The 16,970-nt window shown below is 41.8% G+C and overlaps 3 protein-coding genes across 6 annotated transcripts; 2 read left to right on the forward strand and 1 right to left on the reverse strand.

Moving 5' to 3' along the window:
- The first annotated feature begins 350 nt into the window (after positions 1 to 350).
- dtymk (deoxythymidylate kinase (thymidylate kinase)) lies at positions 351 to 2,440 on the forward strand. Its single transcript, XM_047587435.1, has 6 exons — positions 351 to 494; positions 588 to 719; positions 905 to 1,013; positions 1,596 to 1,686; positions 1,790 to 1,987; positions 2,065 to 2,440. The coding sequence occupies exons 2-6, from the start codon at positions 590 to 592 to the stop codon at positions 2,173 to 2,175; spliced, it is 639 nt and encodes a 212-aa protein (XP_047443391.1). The 5' UTR covers positions 351 to 494; positions 588 to 589; the 3' UTR covers positions 2,176 to 2,440.
- atg4b (autophagy related 4B, cysteine peptidase) lies at positions 2,334 to 8,427 on the reverse strand. Its single transcript, XM_047587434.1, has 14 exons — positions 8,273 to 8,427; positions 6,567 to 6,668; positions 6,342 to 6,413; positions 6,131 to 6,229; positions 5,932 to 6,033; positions 5,787 to 5,859; positions 4,998 to 5,077; positions 4,367 to 4,563; positions 3,767 to 3,845; positions 3,498 to 3,643; positions 3,311 to 3,367; positions 3,118 to 3,211; positions 2,976 to 3,045; positions 2,334 to 2,897 (listed from the first exon to the last, which is right to left on the reverse strand). The coding sequence occupies exons 1-14, from the start codon at positions 8,280 to 8,282 to the stop codon at positions 2,885 to 2,887; spliced, it is 1,194 nt and encodes a 397-aa protein (XP_047443390.1). The 5' UTR covers positions 8,283 to 8,427; the 3' UTR covers positions 2,334 to 2,884.
- Positions 8,353 to 16,575, forward strand: LOC125009449 (flavin-containing monooxygenase 5-like). Of its 4 annotated transcripts, none has more exons than XM_047587429.1 (10): positions 8,353 to 8,488; positions 11,547 to 11,728; positions 12,096 to 12,284; positions 12,632 to 12,797; positions 12,902 to 13,044; positions 13,173 to 13,369; positions 13,698 to 13,833; positions 13,981 to 14,200; positions 15,912 to 15,984; positions 16,092 to 16,575. In XM_047587429.1, the coding sequence occupies exons 2-10, from the start codon at positions 11,597 to 11,599 to the stop codon at positions 16,492 to 16,494; spliced, it is 1,659 nt and encodes a 552-aa protein (XP_047443385.1). In that variant the 5' UTR covers positions 8,353 to 8,488; positions 11,547 to 11,596; the 3' UTR covers positions 16,495 to 16,575. The 4 variants fall into 4 exon arrangements, with proteins under 4 accessions (XP_047443385.1, XP_047443387.1, XP_047443389.1 ...); XM_047587431.1 differs by lacking the exon at positions 8,353 to 8,488 and adding an exon at positions 9,633 to 9,663; XM_047587433.1 differs by lacking the exon at positions 8,353 to 8,488 and adding an exon at positions 11,022 to 11,063.
- The last annotated feature ends 395 nt before the right edge of the window (positions 16,576 to 16,970 follow it).

Here is a 16,970-nt window from a genome sequence, read left to right on the forward strand (position 1 = left end):
AATTGCAAAATTCCCTCAGCCTCTCTCCCTCCTAATGTTCTCAGTTAAATACAATAAACAGGATCTGCAAAATCCAGACTGAAAATCATATAGTAATTTGTGTGAGTGAAACTGAATAAAATGGGGCTGTTATTGCCCACATATATTGATCTTATCAAACATGTAAAGACATTAGTGGAGCTCACAATAGTTTCCTTCTTGCTCAACTACAAAGTTTTTTTTTGTGCTCGAGTTTAATTTTTCCTCAAAGTGTAATTTGTGTGCTTGCTCAAAACATTTTTCTGCGCTCAAGTTATTATAATGCGCGCACATAAATGAGGCTCAAATATAACTCAGTAAAGTCCATGTCTCAAACACAGGTTGGCGCCTGGGACCTCAGTGAAAAGTGAAGCCAAAGCTGCAGTTCACTGAGTGACCGCACGAGGCGGACCCCAAATTTAAAGCACAATGCGAAAACGGAAACGGAAACATCGCTCTTCCCCTCCAAAGAGCGGGTAAGTCTTCGAAACGAAACTCGAAGTGATGAAGAATAACTTCGCGTTTTTCTTTTGACACGTTAAATCACAGCATTTATCCTACGTCTGCAGTAATGGCGGGTAAGCGGGGAGCGCTCATTGTGCTGGAGGGGGTGGACAAAGCCGGGAAAACAACGCAATGCAACAAACTGGTTCAGAAGCTGCACCACAGCGGCCAACCGGCAGAGATGATGAGGTTTCCAGGTGATGCCTGTTTTTGTTTGGCACTTTGTTAGCATTATGCATGTGTGTAAAAACATCATCGTTATTGCACAGGTGTCCAACATACGGCCGGCTGGCCGAAAGTGGCCCATCAGAGGGTCTAATCTGGGCAGCAGCATGACTTGGCAAAGTGCTAAAGTAATAGATTGTGTGGTTTCTCGATTCAGACAGGACCACAACGATCGGACAGCTGATCAGCGCCTACCTGGAGAAGAAGAGTGATCTGGAGGACCACACGGTCCACCTGTTATTCTCTGCCAATCGATGGGAACTCGTGTAAGACTCGTGCTTAAATTCTTGGCTGAATTTTGCATTGGGAATTTTACACTAAGAACAAAATACATTGAAAGTCTGCTTGCACTGTCTTATTTAAGTGGATGTTAAGTCACTGCAAGACAACTACAGATTGTCTTCCATGACATAAAATAATGGGATACCTCTGCATGTAACTGGATAGTCCTACAACCAGTCAGAGCTATTTAGCTGTAAGCAAAATTCAGCTCCACTGCCTCAGACCACACCTGTATGATTAGGTAAGCGCAGTTCTGCAGGATGTAGACAGCATAACTTACACACATACCCGAACTGTTGGAGTACATTCCTTTGTCATCATGAGTCTCTGTACTGTTGTTTAAAGAATCACTCCCTTTCTCACCTTCATGATGTCTTAAATACTAGAGGACCGATGCATTTACTAAAAGTAGCCTCCCAACAAATGTGCCATGGATTCTTATTTTGGTAATGTTTCCTTTAACACTGATTTTAGAATGTATTTATTTTACTAGGCACTTTCTTTAACACGACTGTAGCTCTTACCTGTATTTATAGCATCCTGAAATCCTTCACACTAACTCACAGGCCTTTGATGAAGAAGAAGCTGGAGCAGGGCATCACTCTGGTTGTCGACAGGTACGCCTTCTCCGGAGCTGCTTTCACCAGTGCCAAACCGGTGAGTCCGTTTACTTCGCCTCTCAAGTTTTGCATCCGTCAGCCGGTATTATTGCGTGTTTGAGGAGCAGCAGCAGACAGCTTGAGGTTGTGTTGTTCAACAGGGATTCTGCCTGGACTGGTGCAAGCAACCCGACGTGGGACTTCCAAAGCCCGACCTAGTCATGTTCCTGCAGCTGTGCGCAAAGGAGGCTGCACTCAGAGGCCAGTATGGGGAAGAGCGGTATGAGACCTGTGCTTTCCAAAAAGCAGTTCATCAGAGGTTTGAACAGCTGATGAAGGATCCATCAGTGAACTGGAAGGTATGCGGAGTGCAGAGTTATTACCATTGGCAATTTAAATTTCAGTAAAATCTAATAGTGTAAATTCTCTGTCTCAGGTAATTGATGCCTCGCAGAGTGTTGAGGATGTGCACGACGATATCACGGCCCACAGTCTTAATGCAATCAACTCAGCACAGAAACTGCCGCTTGAAGAGCTGTGGAAGTGAACCTGAACTATAGCAAGTGAACAACTCTTGTGCTCACCACACTACCAGTTTCACTCACCCACTGCCTTACATGTTGCCATTTCAGTATGTGAGTTGACTTGGCTATGATTCCCATGTAGCATATTACACTTTTAAAATTGAAAAGAGATGAACAACTGTTGTATGTCAGATTCAGATTTTATTTTACTTGTTCCTCTTACATGTGTATTGTTCTTTAACCAGCCTATTTGTATATTGTGGATTAAATAAATAATCTTCAAATTAACTAGTGTATGTATTGGCAAAGGGTAATTGCATTAGCAACTAATACACCGTGTTTTCAGATTTGACTAGATTTGGTTTTATTACAGGCTGTTAGAGAGTTCAGTTATTAGTGACAAACTGCGCAAGCCATGGGTATCACGAACCGTCATGTTTCTATACAACATAAAACTGTTATGGCATTTTTACTTATGGAGTCAGGGAAAGGCACCATATCACTTCAGAATAAACATTTAAAGTGTTAAGACTCAAATGGAAACACGTGTGTGTGTGTGAAGATGTGCATACAGAATTTATCCTGAGCTCCTGCTACAGCTTCCACCAGGCAGTCTCAAAGTTGGATACAGAGAGCATTCAAAGGCTGTTGAGAAGAACGCTGTGTGACACACACTGACTACACCATTGGAGCTGGACTGGCTCAAGAGGTCTCCAGTTAATGTTCATCCCCTCAGGCTTCCCTTCTGTTACGGAGAAGAGACAGAATTTTTTTTTCGCTTACTGTCGAAAAACAGTAAATCATTGTTCATTATGTTCCTCACAGGGAAAGGATCTCAAACTCCTCATCTTCCGAATCAAAAAAACGCTCCAACCGGTCCGAGTCTGAGAAATCTGCAAAAAAAAATAATATTTACTAAAGGAAAGTTTTGAAAGTATTTATAAAAAAATATGCAGCACATTTACCAGGAGTAAGGTTAAGGGCATCCACGCTGACCATGTGGGAGGGCTGACTGTCAACTAGTTCAAACATGGGCAGGCCGCCTCTTTTGCAGGACAGCTAAAAGAGAACGTTATTTTACAATGTGCAGATTCCTTTGACGCAAAGTGAGGCTTTATTTAACCGTGACAAACGAGTCGACAAAAAGTGAATAAATACCCTTCTTATGCGCATACACCAGTCATCAAACTCGTCCTCTGTTCTGCAGAAGAAGCCCTGGCATACATCAAAAATGAAACACACAATCAGCTACGTTTAAATTGTTACTGTAAAAACCGTCTACCCTGTTCAGACTTTTCACATTGACGGTGGGTTTTAGTTTGAGATGCCTCCCCGGCCCACGTACCGCCGCGATGGAAGGGTCCAGCTCACAGATGTGCATGCGACACGGTGGGTGCTGACAGTGGTACGTCTCGTCAGGGACCTGGCTGTCTTCACACGGCTCCACTGCAGGCTGTGTGGTGTGTGGGTCTAAATAGATGAGTTCCTCTCCTGGGGACAAAGACGTGTTCAGAACCAAACTGGGCTCTTTGTAGCAAAAAGGGTAAATAAATCACGTGATGAGTATGCAATGCTATTGAGTGTTTATTTCACAAACACAGAGACTAGACATACCGACATAACCAATGAAGTAATGGGCACTGTTGGGTTTTCCCCCAATTACACCCAGGGACTGAGGCAGCATGAAGCATTGCTGTGAAAAGAGACAAAAGGGTTTATCTCACCCCAGCTGTGGCTGAATTTGCCTCGTTATGTAGCAGTGGAATTTATTTAGTTTTATTTAAAATGATGTTTGAAGTAAAGAAGACTTCTGAATCTTCTCTGTTCATGCAGACTACCTGCACGTTTGCACCAAATGTCTGATCACAGATTTTTACCACCTGGTTTGATAGCACCTGAAGTGTAATTAAGTTTATGATCATATTTAAGACCATTTTATTCAGGCAAATTTCCTGTATGTCTGCTAGTGTTTAACACTGCACTCACTGTTCAGACCTTGCACTGAATTGGCTTCCATTCATGTTGGCACAGGAGCAGACTGATGGATTAACCTTGTACAAATTTGTGAAGGACTAAGCCTAAAGGCCACAGTTTTTGAACGTGGTTGAAAGTACAGTACAAATTTGCAAATCACACCTGCAATGACGCTACAGAGCGACCACCCACACTCACAGAAAGCCTTTAAGTTTAGTTTTATATGTGCCGTGTTCTCACCTTGAGCGTTTCGATGTAGGCCTCGTTTATATCACTCAGGCCCAGCCTGAGGGGGATGAGGAGAACCAGAGGTTTCCAGAGAGCCGTCTCCTCTTCAGCCAGAGCACATGCTCCCTCTAAGCAGCCGTTGAGCTCTCCCACTCCCTCTGGTTCACTACAGGCTCCCGCGGCATCCAGCCAGGGCATACAAAGCCGCTCTGCAGTGAAGGAAATGATATTCACATTGCTCGTGTGCTCGTATTAAATACTTTCATTTGTACAGACAGAAAGATATACTGAAAGGATATAAATAATAAGAGTGTATGTAGAGTGAATGTATATAAATATTAATATCTGCTACTTATAATATATACATTCACTTTACATGGAATTCTTTTCTGAGAATGACACAGCATTTGTTTTCATATCAAATATACTGTAGTAAGGTTTTGTCAGGACTGAAATTCTTTGAGCCTTTAGACTCACGTGAAAACTAGTTTCCAAGCAGAATATAGTAAGATCGTGACAAAGCAGTACTTGGAAATACAATGACACAGTAAACAGTTCAACCCGGAGTGACATTTAAACTACTCAGGCTAATGAATGATAACAACGGGGAAAGAACTCCCAGTTGTGACACAGCTGGACTCACTGATCTCCTCGATGACCACAGTGTTGTCCATCGCCACATGTACAACTAATCTGCTCCATGTATCAAACACAGCCAGCTTCCTGAAAGCAAGACAGCACAACAGAGTCACATATTTCTACACAGATAAAAAGATACTTGTTTAGACTGTTTTAAAAGCCCCTATGAGTGCCCTTATGTGCGATGTCAAGACATGGTGAGGGGAAAAGCATGTCAAGGCAATAAAATAAGCAATGCAAATAATGAAATACCACACTGTGTGTAACACACAGTTACTGACTGGGGTATTTGTGTCACACCTCTACTGATAGATTCTTGTCTTAAAGACCAAAACTTAATTTGTAGATTTAATGAATCTTAACTATCCAGACAGTAGTAAATGTTTTCTTTTTTCAGCAACTGCAATATTTGGGTGAAAATTGAAAATGTAAAATAAAATTGAAGACATAAAGTTCTATAAAACTGTGCTCGGACCACAACAACTGTAACCGATCTGAATGAATTTCTTTGTGTGTGTCTGTGCTGGTCGGGCGAGCCACTCTTTTGTGCATTATGGCGATTTCAATTTCAAGTTAATGTCTGTTGGTTAATGTGTGCTCAGTATTTACAAGCTTCAACACCATAAACCACAGTCAATTCATTCAGCCATTATTTGAAGTACTGTACATGACAAAACTCAACACAGTGGCACGGACACATGAACACAAGTATGAATGCTCACAGTGTACAATTTCACAATGACTTGCACATATAATCTAGACGCCAATGGGACTCTCTACATCCAGCACTTACTTTAGAACCTGGGCCACTGTGTTTGGTCCATACCACTGACCGATGGGCTTTCCCTCCCCGACTCCCATTTGAGCTGAAGAACACAAGAACAAAGTCTTTCAGGGCTGTTCAAGTTGAACCACTGGTATAATTACACACTACTTACCAATTTGATGGATGGAATAATAGCTATCTTTTTTGTCAATGAAGGCGTTGAGAATACTGATGTACTCCTCTCTTTGTTTCTGGCCTCTGGCCCATCTCCAGTCTGGAAACAAAAAGGTCGTTATCGAGTCTGTTGAAAAGCAGCTCTGTTTGGTACGGCGGCCGTTTGCTACCATTTTGTATTTTCAAAGTTGTCTTACCTCTACCTAAATGTCTACACATCAAAGCCTCGCCTAGGATCATCTGGCCGCACCGTAACATACAACCCCATCCTGTGTCAGAGGTTGGTCCGGTTCCCCCTGAAACACATTCAAGATTCATTGAGGGTGTCCGCAGAATAACTTGAAGTGAAAACGCTTGACTCAAATCTCAGGACTTTGACTAACACAAACACTTGCTGTCCTGACTTACCAATTGGTGGAAAGTTTTTTCTGTATGTGAACCACAGTCGTGAAGTGACATCTGATAAAATATCATCTTTCTCTACATGAAGAACAGAAATCACCATATTACAACATATCCACGTCAAAAAAGACAAATTATGATGGTTGTTAGGCTGATACAACTCCTGGTTATTATTAACAACAATGTCAATAATTAATATTAATAAAAATACAAGACATACTAAAATCTTACCTGTGAGTGCATTGTACTCTTTCCCCAAGATCCACACAGGCTCTGAGGTCTCAGGAAAATCTTCAAACTCTCCAAAACGAAGTGTGTCGTATGTCAAGGTAGCTGCAGAGTACGACAAATTTTAAGTCAGTGAGAAACGCAGTAGCTGGTGATTATCACCATTAACGTTATTGTTGCTGCAGATGAAGGGTCCGCTATCAGTCAGCGAGTTAAGATGGAGCGTCCATTAGATGCTGAGTAGAATCACTTCCAGGAAAAACAATTTACCTATCGCCATCTTCTAAATTTATCAAGCATTTTAAATCTTTAGATTATGATGGGCTTCATTTTATATGCAGCCATTAGGCATTTTTATGTGGAATAAATTAAGTATCAAGTTCCACCAAAATGCATTTCACCATGAAATTAACACATTTCAGAGACAAGCCCTACAAATTCAAACAATAAAATGTAGTTGTCACAAGACCACACATATAAACTTACTAAACTAAATATGATATGTGTCACACATCTTATATACCCTAACTTATAAATAGTTAGGGTACTACATATGTAATACATGTTCAAATGCAACAGTACCTGCAAAATACTTACACTAAAGTTTCTCTATTCTTCCTCTTGTGCTCTGATTTACATAGAGAAACAGTATTTTCCAGACCCGAACCCAAGCAGTACAATCAAGCACAAGTGGGTTTGATCACATATCCTTTCAGTTTTTACTTTTTCCTGCAAGTATTGTAACACTTCTTATGACATTCGTCTTTGTGCCAGCATAGAAACATGGAATGGACAGTTGAGTTTATGTGATACAGTTGAAAAGAAGAAGAAGAATTATCCTCAAAGTGTCAGACAGTGTGTAATCTCAGTAAGTGTCTGAATGCGCAGACTTTTCACTAGAGTTAGAGACACTTGGCTCAAAGCCAAGTGTGCGGTGAAGCTTTGACACCGTTCAAGTGTGTAGTTCCTCTTAAGAAAACAAGATCTTGTGTTGAAATGGATTAAAAATTAGACGCAAATGTAATTGATGCGTTTATCGCATAACTGCCGAGGTAAAGGGCAACTTGCCCGGCCAGTTGTCATGTAGTGGTTATTTAGTTTGAGCTGAGATTTATAGCATCATAAACAGAAGGAAGAGGGCCTTTTGGAAACTCAAGAGAACCAACATTTAAGGGGAAGTCTGACTGCTATTAGTCAGCTGCTGCACACTATCTGCCCTGGCTCATTGCTAATAGCATTCCCGGTGCTAACAGTAGCTTAATAGCTGATGTGATGGTGACATCGACTGTGATGCTCATCCTGGGCGTAACATAATGTTAGCACAAACAGGCAAACGATGGACAATACACAAGTTAATGTGAGCGAAACGTCATAGCAACACATGACATCGTCCCAAATGGTATCTGGACACCGCACTGGGGGATTTGCTGCGGCAGAGCGAGCTGTCAAAACGGGGGAACCAGTACACTTGGCAATAACGACAGGCTAATGTTAGTTAGCACTTAGCTTTAGTCATCACTTTAGCAGGCTAACGTCACCGAGGCTACAAAGCAATACGTCTCCGTGAGACAGTCAGCAGACAATGCCTTCATGACAGAGCAGGGGATTTGATGTCAGGTAAGAAACGTCGATGCTGTGTTTGTTTTGTGACAAATTTTGGTTTCTACAGGAGAGATAAATGTAGATTTTACAAGAAAATTTTGCCTTACCTGCATCCATCCCGACGGTTTTCACCCTATCTTGTTTGTTGTTCTCTGCACTCTGATCCGACGGACCAATGGGATGAGAGCCCTGCTGAGGAATTCCTAACAGGGCGGGACACTTGTTTCGATATCCAATCAAATCTGGACTTCGCTGACGTCTTGGCCAATCAGCAACGGCTGACGTAGCAGACCCGTTGAAAACTGGTGGAAAACAGTTCGATGGTGAGTTCACGGTACAGCAACAAGAAGTCATGAGGCGTTCAAGTTACAGAGACAAGAAGGCTCCGTACGCTGTCTTTTCCCTACTTGGCCACGCGTTGATTTTTAATCAACTCTCAAAGCTTTTAGTTATAAAGTTGATAAAGCCTTAGTCTACGTGAAACTCAAAAAGGATATCATATTTTTTTATGTGTGAGTGTGATGAATATCCAGAAAACCGTTACATTACAATTTACGGTTACAAATAAAACAAATAAAAAGAGGGATTAATAAAGCAAAGTGATGCTAGAATATAAACGTGCATAGAATATACAGAATAACTACAGAATAATTAAAGCCTAATTAGGATACTTTTGGCCCACTAATTCGAGTTTGTGTGGATTTGGTATGGAACTGAATCAGCACACAAAAAAAAAGAAAAAAAAGAAAGAAAGTGAAGAAAACCCAGAAATAAATTCCTATGCCCTGGAAACACTTTAAAGTTCACAATGTTGTAGAAACGAAAATATTGTAAATTGGACTCTGAGAATTGTGTGTTTTTTTATTCAAAAGAGACCCAGAGTGTCAGAAACTGATATGAAGTGAGGACCACCAAACAAAAAAGGCACTGGTTTGGAGGTTGACCTGATAAGATGACAGTACAGTTGATATTTGAGTTTTAAAGCTGGAAACCCTTTTTATAATGTACAGAAACATAACTACCATCCTATCCTAACATTTTGAGATGATTTACAGATTTATCACTCAGATTCACAGATTGTATTGTGTTTGTAAAGTGATTAATAGTATGTACATTATATACGTTCAGTTCACATAGAGTTTATCAGAGCTTTGCAATGCTATCACGGTTTATCTCTGTCACTGATGCATGAGCCTGCTACTCATTAATCAGGAAGCGTTCAACAATTACAACATCTGGTGACTCTTAATTCTGTATCGGACTATGAGCTTTACATTATTTACATCTCCATATGCACAACGTTTTCCAGCATTACTCATCTTGTTCCAATCTGAATCTGATCCTATATATTATTGTGAAAGAAACATGTTTATTTTCTTGCTTTGAGAAGTCACACTAGATTAATCATCAGCCTGCCCACATTCTGTTAAAATCTGACTGAGTAGTAAAACGCGAGGGCCTTTCAGTCCATTATTGCTCTCCCCCCTGTCAAGAAGAGGTAAGGCTGTTCAAGTTTGTGCTGGTTTAAACTGATACATGAAGCTAGGTTTCATGGAAAAACTTAGTGGCCGTGTGACTTTCATGGCAGATTGCCTGCATGTATTCTATACGTGTCCTGTTTATTAATATTTATTACCATCAGAAATGCTTCAGCTTTTTGTAACTGTATGGTTAAAATGGCTTGTAGCAGTCTGTTTTTGTAATGTGACATCTAGAAATACGCATCCTCATTTGATGAGCAAGTATAGCACTTTTATTTAATTATAAAACGTAGTGATTAATAAGTTGTTGGGCAGTTGTGCAATTAAAAAACACAGTTTAGAGTGGTCCCACATATCAGGGTCATGAATGCTTCTTGCTCTTGATTTCATTTGCATCTGTTTGCATGTCACTCATTACATTCTCTAGAGCAAAGGAAACATGCAAATGAAAAAAATGCCCAAACAACCAGCTTTTAACTGCCTACACTGAACCGACTGCTGATCCTGTAGTCAGCATTTTATTTCATCAAGTAGTATATCTATTTTGTACTTACGTGTTTTGATTTGCTTTATAAATCAAGCAGAATCATTCTACATCTTTCCAGCAGCTAAGGTCATAGGCACATCTTTCTCTGAAAAGTCAAAATGTTTGCTGTGAATAGTAAGTGTCTCCAAGGACAAAAGGAGAGCAGCAATAGATACTACTGGTTTGATGAAGGAAAGCTGACTAAGTGGCAAACAATGCCATTTAGCCTTAATCTGTGTCCATCAGTATACTGTGATTGATTGACTCAAGCTACTCAAAAAGGCTGACACTTAGATAGTTTAAGATCTCAAAAACAATGGCTGCAAAATATCAGTGTATTCAGGGAGAACGATTGTTACAATGATGTCTAAGCTAACCTATTTAATGGATAAATTAGCAGCAGGCTAAATTTACAGGGTCACAATTGGGTTTTGCCTGTTCAACCCAGGTAGCAATACCAGCAGTGACCACTAGATGGCAGATGGTCATTTATCAGTTCAGCTGTTTTGGAAAGGAATGGTAAACAAAAATCAAATACACAACAATAGTATTTAATATTACGTGCAGCAAATCAAGAATATATAGCACTAGCACCAGGGTGTATAATGTTCAGTAGCCCAAATGAAAACACGAACAATTAAATAATGCACTTATTATTATCAATTACATAGTTTGCTTATTTTGCGATCAAGTTCAGCTGTCATCAAAGCAGTAAAGTGAAATAATTCAGATCAGACACTGTTCTGTGTCGCGTCAAACGTGTTCACGTCAAAAACTAAGTGTAATGTGCGCCCTCTTGTGGACATTGTTTGATAAAGTCAGACCGCTGCCATGGAAATGGCGCTGGGTCGGCCTGTGACGTGTTTTCCGACGTTTGATGAAGTTACGGAAGTAAGTGACAAGTTATTGTATAGCAGATTTAGATTTATAAAGTGTTTTCATAATTTATAGCACGTCTGAGAGAAAAAAATAAATAAAATAAAGATATTCCCAAAGTCTTCATCCTATCAGTAGCTTGCTAACCCGTCAGCCTGGGTGGCTTTTGGCTTTTAGACGACTGTGGTTGCCTAGCACCTCTCACGACTTACGGCCGATGTTACCAATTTATCGCCAAGCAAGTTGTATTCACGACACAATCGTAAGATGACACCGGGGTGATCCTACCGCCATGATATCTTGTAGACATGTCGTAGCTGCTTGCTAAGTGTCCCACTAAACTGTAGATGTTATAAAAGCAGGCTGCATTATAATACACTAGTAGTGGTCCACTACTATCCAAATACTGAATGGTGTAGAAAAGATGGCCTTCAAACACAAAACTGTTTCACGTCAAACGAGAAAATACCCACATTTCACTCTCCAATCTGTTTGCAGCTGCAGCTCAAACCTCTGGGACAGCTCAGAGTTCCTGACACTCCTCCAGCATGGTTCAGAGTGTGGCAGTGATCGGAGCAGGCCCCTCTGGTCTGACCAGCATCAAAGCCTGTTTGGATGAAGGGCTGGAGCCCACGTGCTTTGAGAGCAGCCATGACATTGGAGGTCTGTGGAGATTTAAGGTGAGATCCGGCTAAGGATTTGCAACAAATCAATCTCTTTGCTTTTGTTAGATTTTTAGCTTTTTGTCATTTCCTGAACACATTATACATTGATCCTGCATCACCTGGTGTAGATGTTCAGCAGGTTGGACAGTGCAGAGCCAATGACGCCATTTTTGTAGTTGATGGTGGAGGTGGAAATCTGCCAGAGTGGTGCCAAATTTTTTGAGTTAAAACATACTTCATTTTTTTTTTTTTTTAACTATGATTAGTGAAAGAAACTGTAGAATAAAAAGTTAGGAGACTGATCCTAGCAACAGTCTGCTGTCATGAGAATCTGTAAATTAAAATGTGTGTCATTATCTTTTATGATATTCTCCTTCTCCAGGAGAAGCCAGAGCCCGGGCATGCAAACATCTACCAGTCAGTGGTTATCAACAGCTCCAAAGAGATGATGTCTTTCAGTGACTTCCCTCCTCCCGCTGAGCTGCCCAACAACATGCACCACTCTGAGGTGCTGTTGTATCTGCGTCTCTATGCTCAGACTTTTAACCTGTTGCAGCACATACACTTCCAGGTTAGTGACCTTCAGCTTTGTTTCTAAAGGAGATAATTAACTCAGGTACTTTGTATTAACCAAGGTGTATATAGTTGGATGTAATGACTGTGTTTAGTTGGTTTTAAAAGATTTAAATAAAGTCCTTCACATCGTAGAAGTTATTGTTGACAATGCCATACATACACATACATTTGCCTGCTCACAAAACATATACATCACCGTCTCTCATAAAAAATGTTGTTTGAATATGTTTTAAAATGCTATTCATAGGGAATGGAAGGGATGTTTAACCTATAAATGTAAAGAGATACATCAGTGAGCGTCTGTGAAGGATATTGATCACTGCTTGTGTGCGTTTGTCTCAGACCGCTGTGGTCAGTGTGAGGCAGAGACCAGACTTCGCTGTGACAGGCCAGTGGGAGGTGGAGACGGAGGGGAGAGAGGCCCAGAGGGAGACGCATGTTTTTGATGCAGTGATAGTTTGCAGTGGACATTTCACCCAGCCTCACCTGCCCCTCACAGACTTCACAGGTACGTTTAAGAAAGGAGCCTACCTGCAGCTGTGTCTGTTAACTACACAGAAATATGTCCTTGCACCTGCTCTTGATGATCGTTTTGTTCTTGTTCCATTTCAGGTATTGAGAGCTTTGAAGGCAGATATTTCCACAGCTGGGAATACCGCAGTGCTGAGGGTCTGGAAGGGAAAAGAGTGGTGGTGATTGGGATCGGGAACTCTGGGGGGGATATTGCTGTGGACATCAGTAGAGTTGCTGACAAGGTACGCAACTCAACTGCATTTCTGTACCTTTTCACGGTATTTAATGCCTGCTTGCTTTGACTATATCGTGAAAGAAAAACAAAAAAAAACAACATTTTACTCTGTGTCTTTTCTGACCGGACCTGCAGGTGTACCTCAGTACCAGGAGTGGAGCATGGGTGGTCGGCCGCATAGGACCTGGGGGGCTGCCGGGTGATGTGGTTGGGACATCTCGAAGGGACATGATGATAAAGAATCTCTTTCCCTTGCGCATCACCAGGATGGTGGAGAATAAACTGAATGAAGCATTTGACCACAAATTATACGGCCTAAAACCTAAACACGGGTAATAAATCAAGACGTAAATACATTTTTATTTCACTGGGCATGCAGTTAAGTGTTTATTTTTAAGGACTTTACTCAGAGCCAAGGTAGAGATGACAAGGGCAAGTGTTTATTATACCACACAGGAGATGAGAAAAGTCAACAACTGTGTTTGTTTTAGCTTTGACGTGGAGGACTGAGCATCACAGTCGTATGAACCCTAAAAGGGCAAGCTGCAATTTGAAATTCACATTTATTTGGTCTGATTTGAACCAAAGGCAATAAACAATCTTCTTATTTATATCCGTTTGTTTTTGTGTCCTTGTACATATACCTCTCTTTGTTGGTAGCTTCTTTGCACAGATTCCTGTAGTGAATGATGATCTGCCAGCTCGGATCATCTCGGGCCGCGTTCAGGTGAAACCAAACGTGAAGGAGTTCTGTGGCTCCAGTGTGGTCTTTGTTGATGGGAGCGTTGTGGAAAAGGTCAGCTCATATTCTATCCATGTCATAAAATAGATAGAAAAATAACCTTTATTGTTTATCCATCATTTGGTTACAAAAGTGAAATAATCCAAAGCTGTTTCAAAGCCCTTGGTCGTCTAATGTTTGTGATGTGTGTGTGTCCTATAGGTGGACGTAGTGGTGTTTGCCACAGGGTACAACTACAGCTTCCCTTTCCTGCCCTCACAGCTGCAGGATAAGAGTGGCTACAGGCTGCGTCTCTACAAGCACGTGTTCCCTCCTTCACTGACCCGGCCTACGCTAGCAGTGGTGGGCTTCATTCATGCCCTTGGTGCAATCAACCCTCTGGCTGAGATGCAGGCTCGATGGGCTACAAGGGTGTTTAAAGGTAGTATTCAACACAGAAAAAAAATATAGGTTTTACAGAGGTATGGCAGCAGTTTGAGAAGGTGTTGTTTTGATGAAGAAGGCTTTTTGCTACACACTGCAGCTATAGTAAAACACAATAAAATTGCTGGACTTTGGGAGACGCAAATCACATTTCTTCATGTAACAATACTGTTCATCCATCCATTATTCTGAGGTTGGGTCATGGCGTTCAAATTGGGAAGCCCAAACATTCCTCTTTCTCCACTTCTGCCTTTGGGATCCCTAGGTGTTCCCAGGCCATTTGAGATAAATAATCCCCTGAGTGAAATCTCTGTCTACCTTGAGGTCCCAGCTCGCTGTGTCTGGTAAACCTCCAAAGAAAGGTGCCCAGGTGGCATCCTCACTACATGCCCAATACACCTCCATTAGCTCCCTTCCATGTGAATGGGCTGTGGCTCTACTGTCTTCTAGTTGTCCTACGACCTCATGCTGTCTCTTTCAGCCACTCTTCAGAAGAACCTGATTTCAGCCGCTTGCTCATTACTGCAGTTCGATTATAAAACTCCCTTTATCCTAAAGGCAAGTCTGCAAGAGAGAGAGAGTAAAGAGCTGGTCCATTGTTCTACGTCCAGGATGGAATCCGCATCGTTCCTCCTGAATCTGAATTTGCCAGTCAGTCGGATACTCCTTTCTAACAGCCTGTGGATGGCACTTTCCCCGGGAAGGCTAGAATACTCTGCCTGAAGCTAACTATTATTATGATTCACTGCTACTGCAAATCTTCCCAAATACAAGTCCACCTTTGTACTGTAGAAAATACATCTACATATGCTTCAATATCACAGATAACATGTATCAGTGATATTGTTTGGGGTCTTTAAATATCAGGAGTCTCCACCGGAGTTGATTAGGCCCCAGCGTGTGCCCAGATGGCTGGCTACTCTGTCTGTGTGGCTCTCCTCTTTTGAGCCATATTATCAGCCCCTTCTGTGGTACTGTGAATGGTACTCCTCTTTCTCTCTACTACAATACCCCAAACTGGAAAAGGCTCTCACCAAAAATGGGCCGAAATCCCCTTCCACCCGACCTCCAGTGAGGCACACATGGCCCTTCATCCAGCCTGGTGAGGGCTGCTGACCAGTTTTGGATACATTTTAAAGTGATCTTCCCATGGGACTTCTAGCGGCATGATTTGTTTTGTGGAATAAGACACAAGGACAGGACGATCGGTAGCTGCAATGTCAGAACTTGAGCTGTTCTCAGAGGTTCGTCAACAGCTGACAATCTCTTGCTGGGATCAGGATGCCTGCAGATGATGTTCTCTTAGTGGAATTTGGGATCTCTCCAGCTCAAGTCCTGTGGTGACGGCTCCAGAGGTACCGTCCCTCTCCGAGTACCCTTGCACATGAGCTAAGGATGTGTTCCAAGTAACCTTGCGTGGAAAGCAATGGACCGTCTGGTGACTCTGCCATGCCCAGGTCGTGCAGATTTGATGAGCTTGGAAGCACATCATAAATTGTCAGGTTGACATGCTTCCCCTTTCCAGATTTCAGCCCAGGTCATTTTGCTCTCAGCTGCATTCCCCAGGGCAAATCATTTACAGCGTATCCTGTCTAACGTCAACCTGTACTCAATAAGTTACATGTCAACATCACAGATCACAGGCTAACATACAGAGGTCAGCAAATGAGTTAAGAAGGTTGTTGGAAGCATGATATCTCCTTTTTCAGGTTTAAGATCCCTCCCTGCAGAGGAAACCATGATGAAGGAAATTGAAAAAGACACAGCAACCATGCATCAGAAGTAAGAAAAACACTGTGAAGCTGAGGAGTCGTGTATTTTGAAGTCTGTCAGCTTATACTGATTAATTGTTTACTTTTACAATTAACTTTTTTGGTTCTCTCTGTTAGCTTCGCGTGCTCGGAGCGTAACCCCCTACAGGTGGACAACACGACTTACATGGACTCCCTGGCTAAGGAGGTGGGGGTTAGGCCAAACTTACTGTGGCTCTTCATGACGGATCCCAAACTGGCACACCAGGTGTTTGTGGGCCCCTGCACTCCTTACCAGTACCGCCTGACAGGACCGGGCCAGTGGGCTGGAGCCCGCCAGGCAATCCTTACTCAGTGGGAACGGGTGCTGCAGCCTTTCAGGACCAGAGTGGTACCAGAACCGGAAACTAGACCGTCCTCTAGGCTGAGCACCTTTATGATTTTCTCAGGTGCAGCCCTGCTGTGCTGCCTCTATTATAACAAACACTCTCTGTCCTCCTTCGTCTTCTCCTCTCCCTCCTTCCTCAGAGGTCCTCAATAAGCTGCACTGTAAATGACTGACTTTGCAAAATGTATACTAACTGGACAATTAAGTAAATAAAGTGGTTATTATTAAATTATACATGCTTTTTTTTGTCAAAATCTTATGTTATGTTCTGAATATATTGAATGCTTATGCTTTTCTTGGCAGAACAAGCAGATTTTGTCATTGATAGCATGCATGCATTTTATGAGTGAAATCATTGTCAAAATAGGACAAAATGAAACCTGATTCCTGCTAAGTAGTTAATTTATTTTGAAAAAATGCATTTTTATATTTACTATATGCTTTAAAACAAATCATCTCTTGCAGACTGAATCAGGTTGTCTTCCATTTTTTTTTCTATATGTAGTTGCATTCGTTCTTTTAACTTACCTACACAAGCTGCCCTGGCCCTGCTGTGGCATGATGCTCCCACCACCATGCTTCACAGTGGGAACAGTGTGTTTGTGATGACGTGCAGTGTTTAGTTCCTG

The sequence above is a fragment of the Mugil cephalus genome, chromosome 6 (genome assembly GCF_022458985.1).
Source record: "Mugil cephalus isolate CIBA_MC_2020 chromosome 6, CIBA_Mcephalus_1.1, whole genome shotgun sequence".
Lineage (NCBI taxonomy): Eukaryota > Metazoa > Chordata > Actinopteri > Mugiliformes > Mugilidae > Mugil > Mugil cephalus.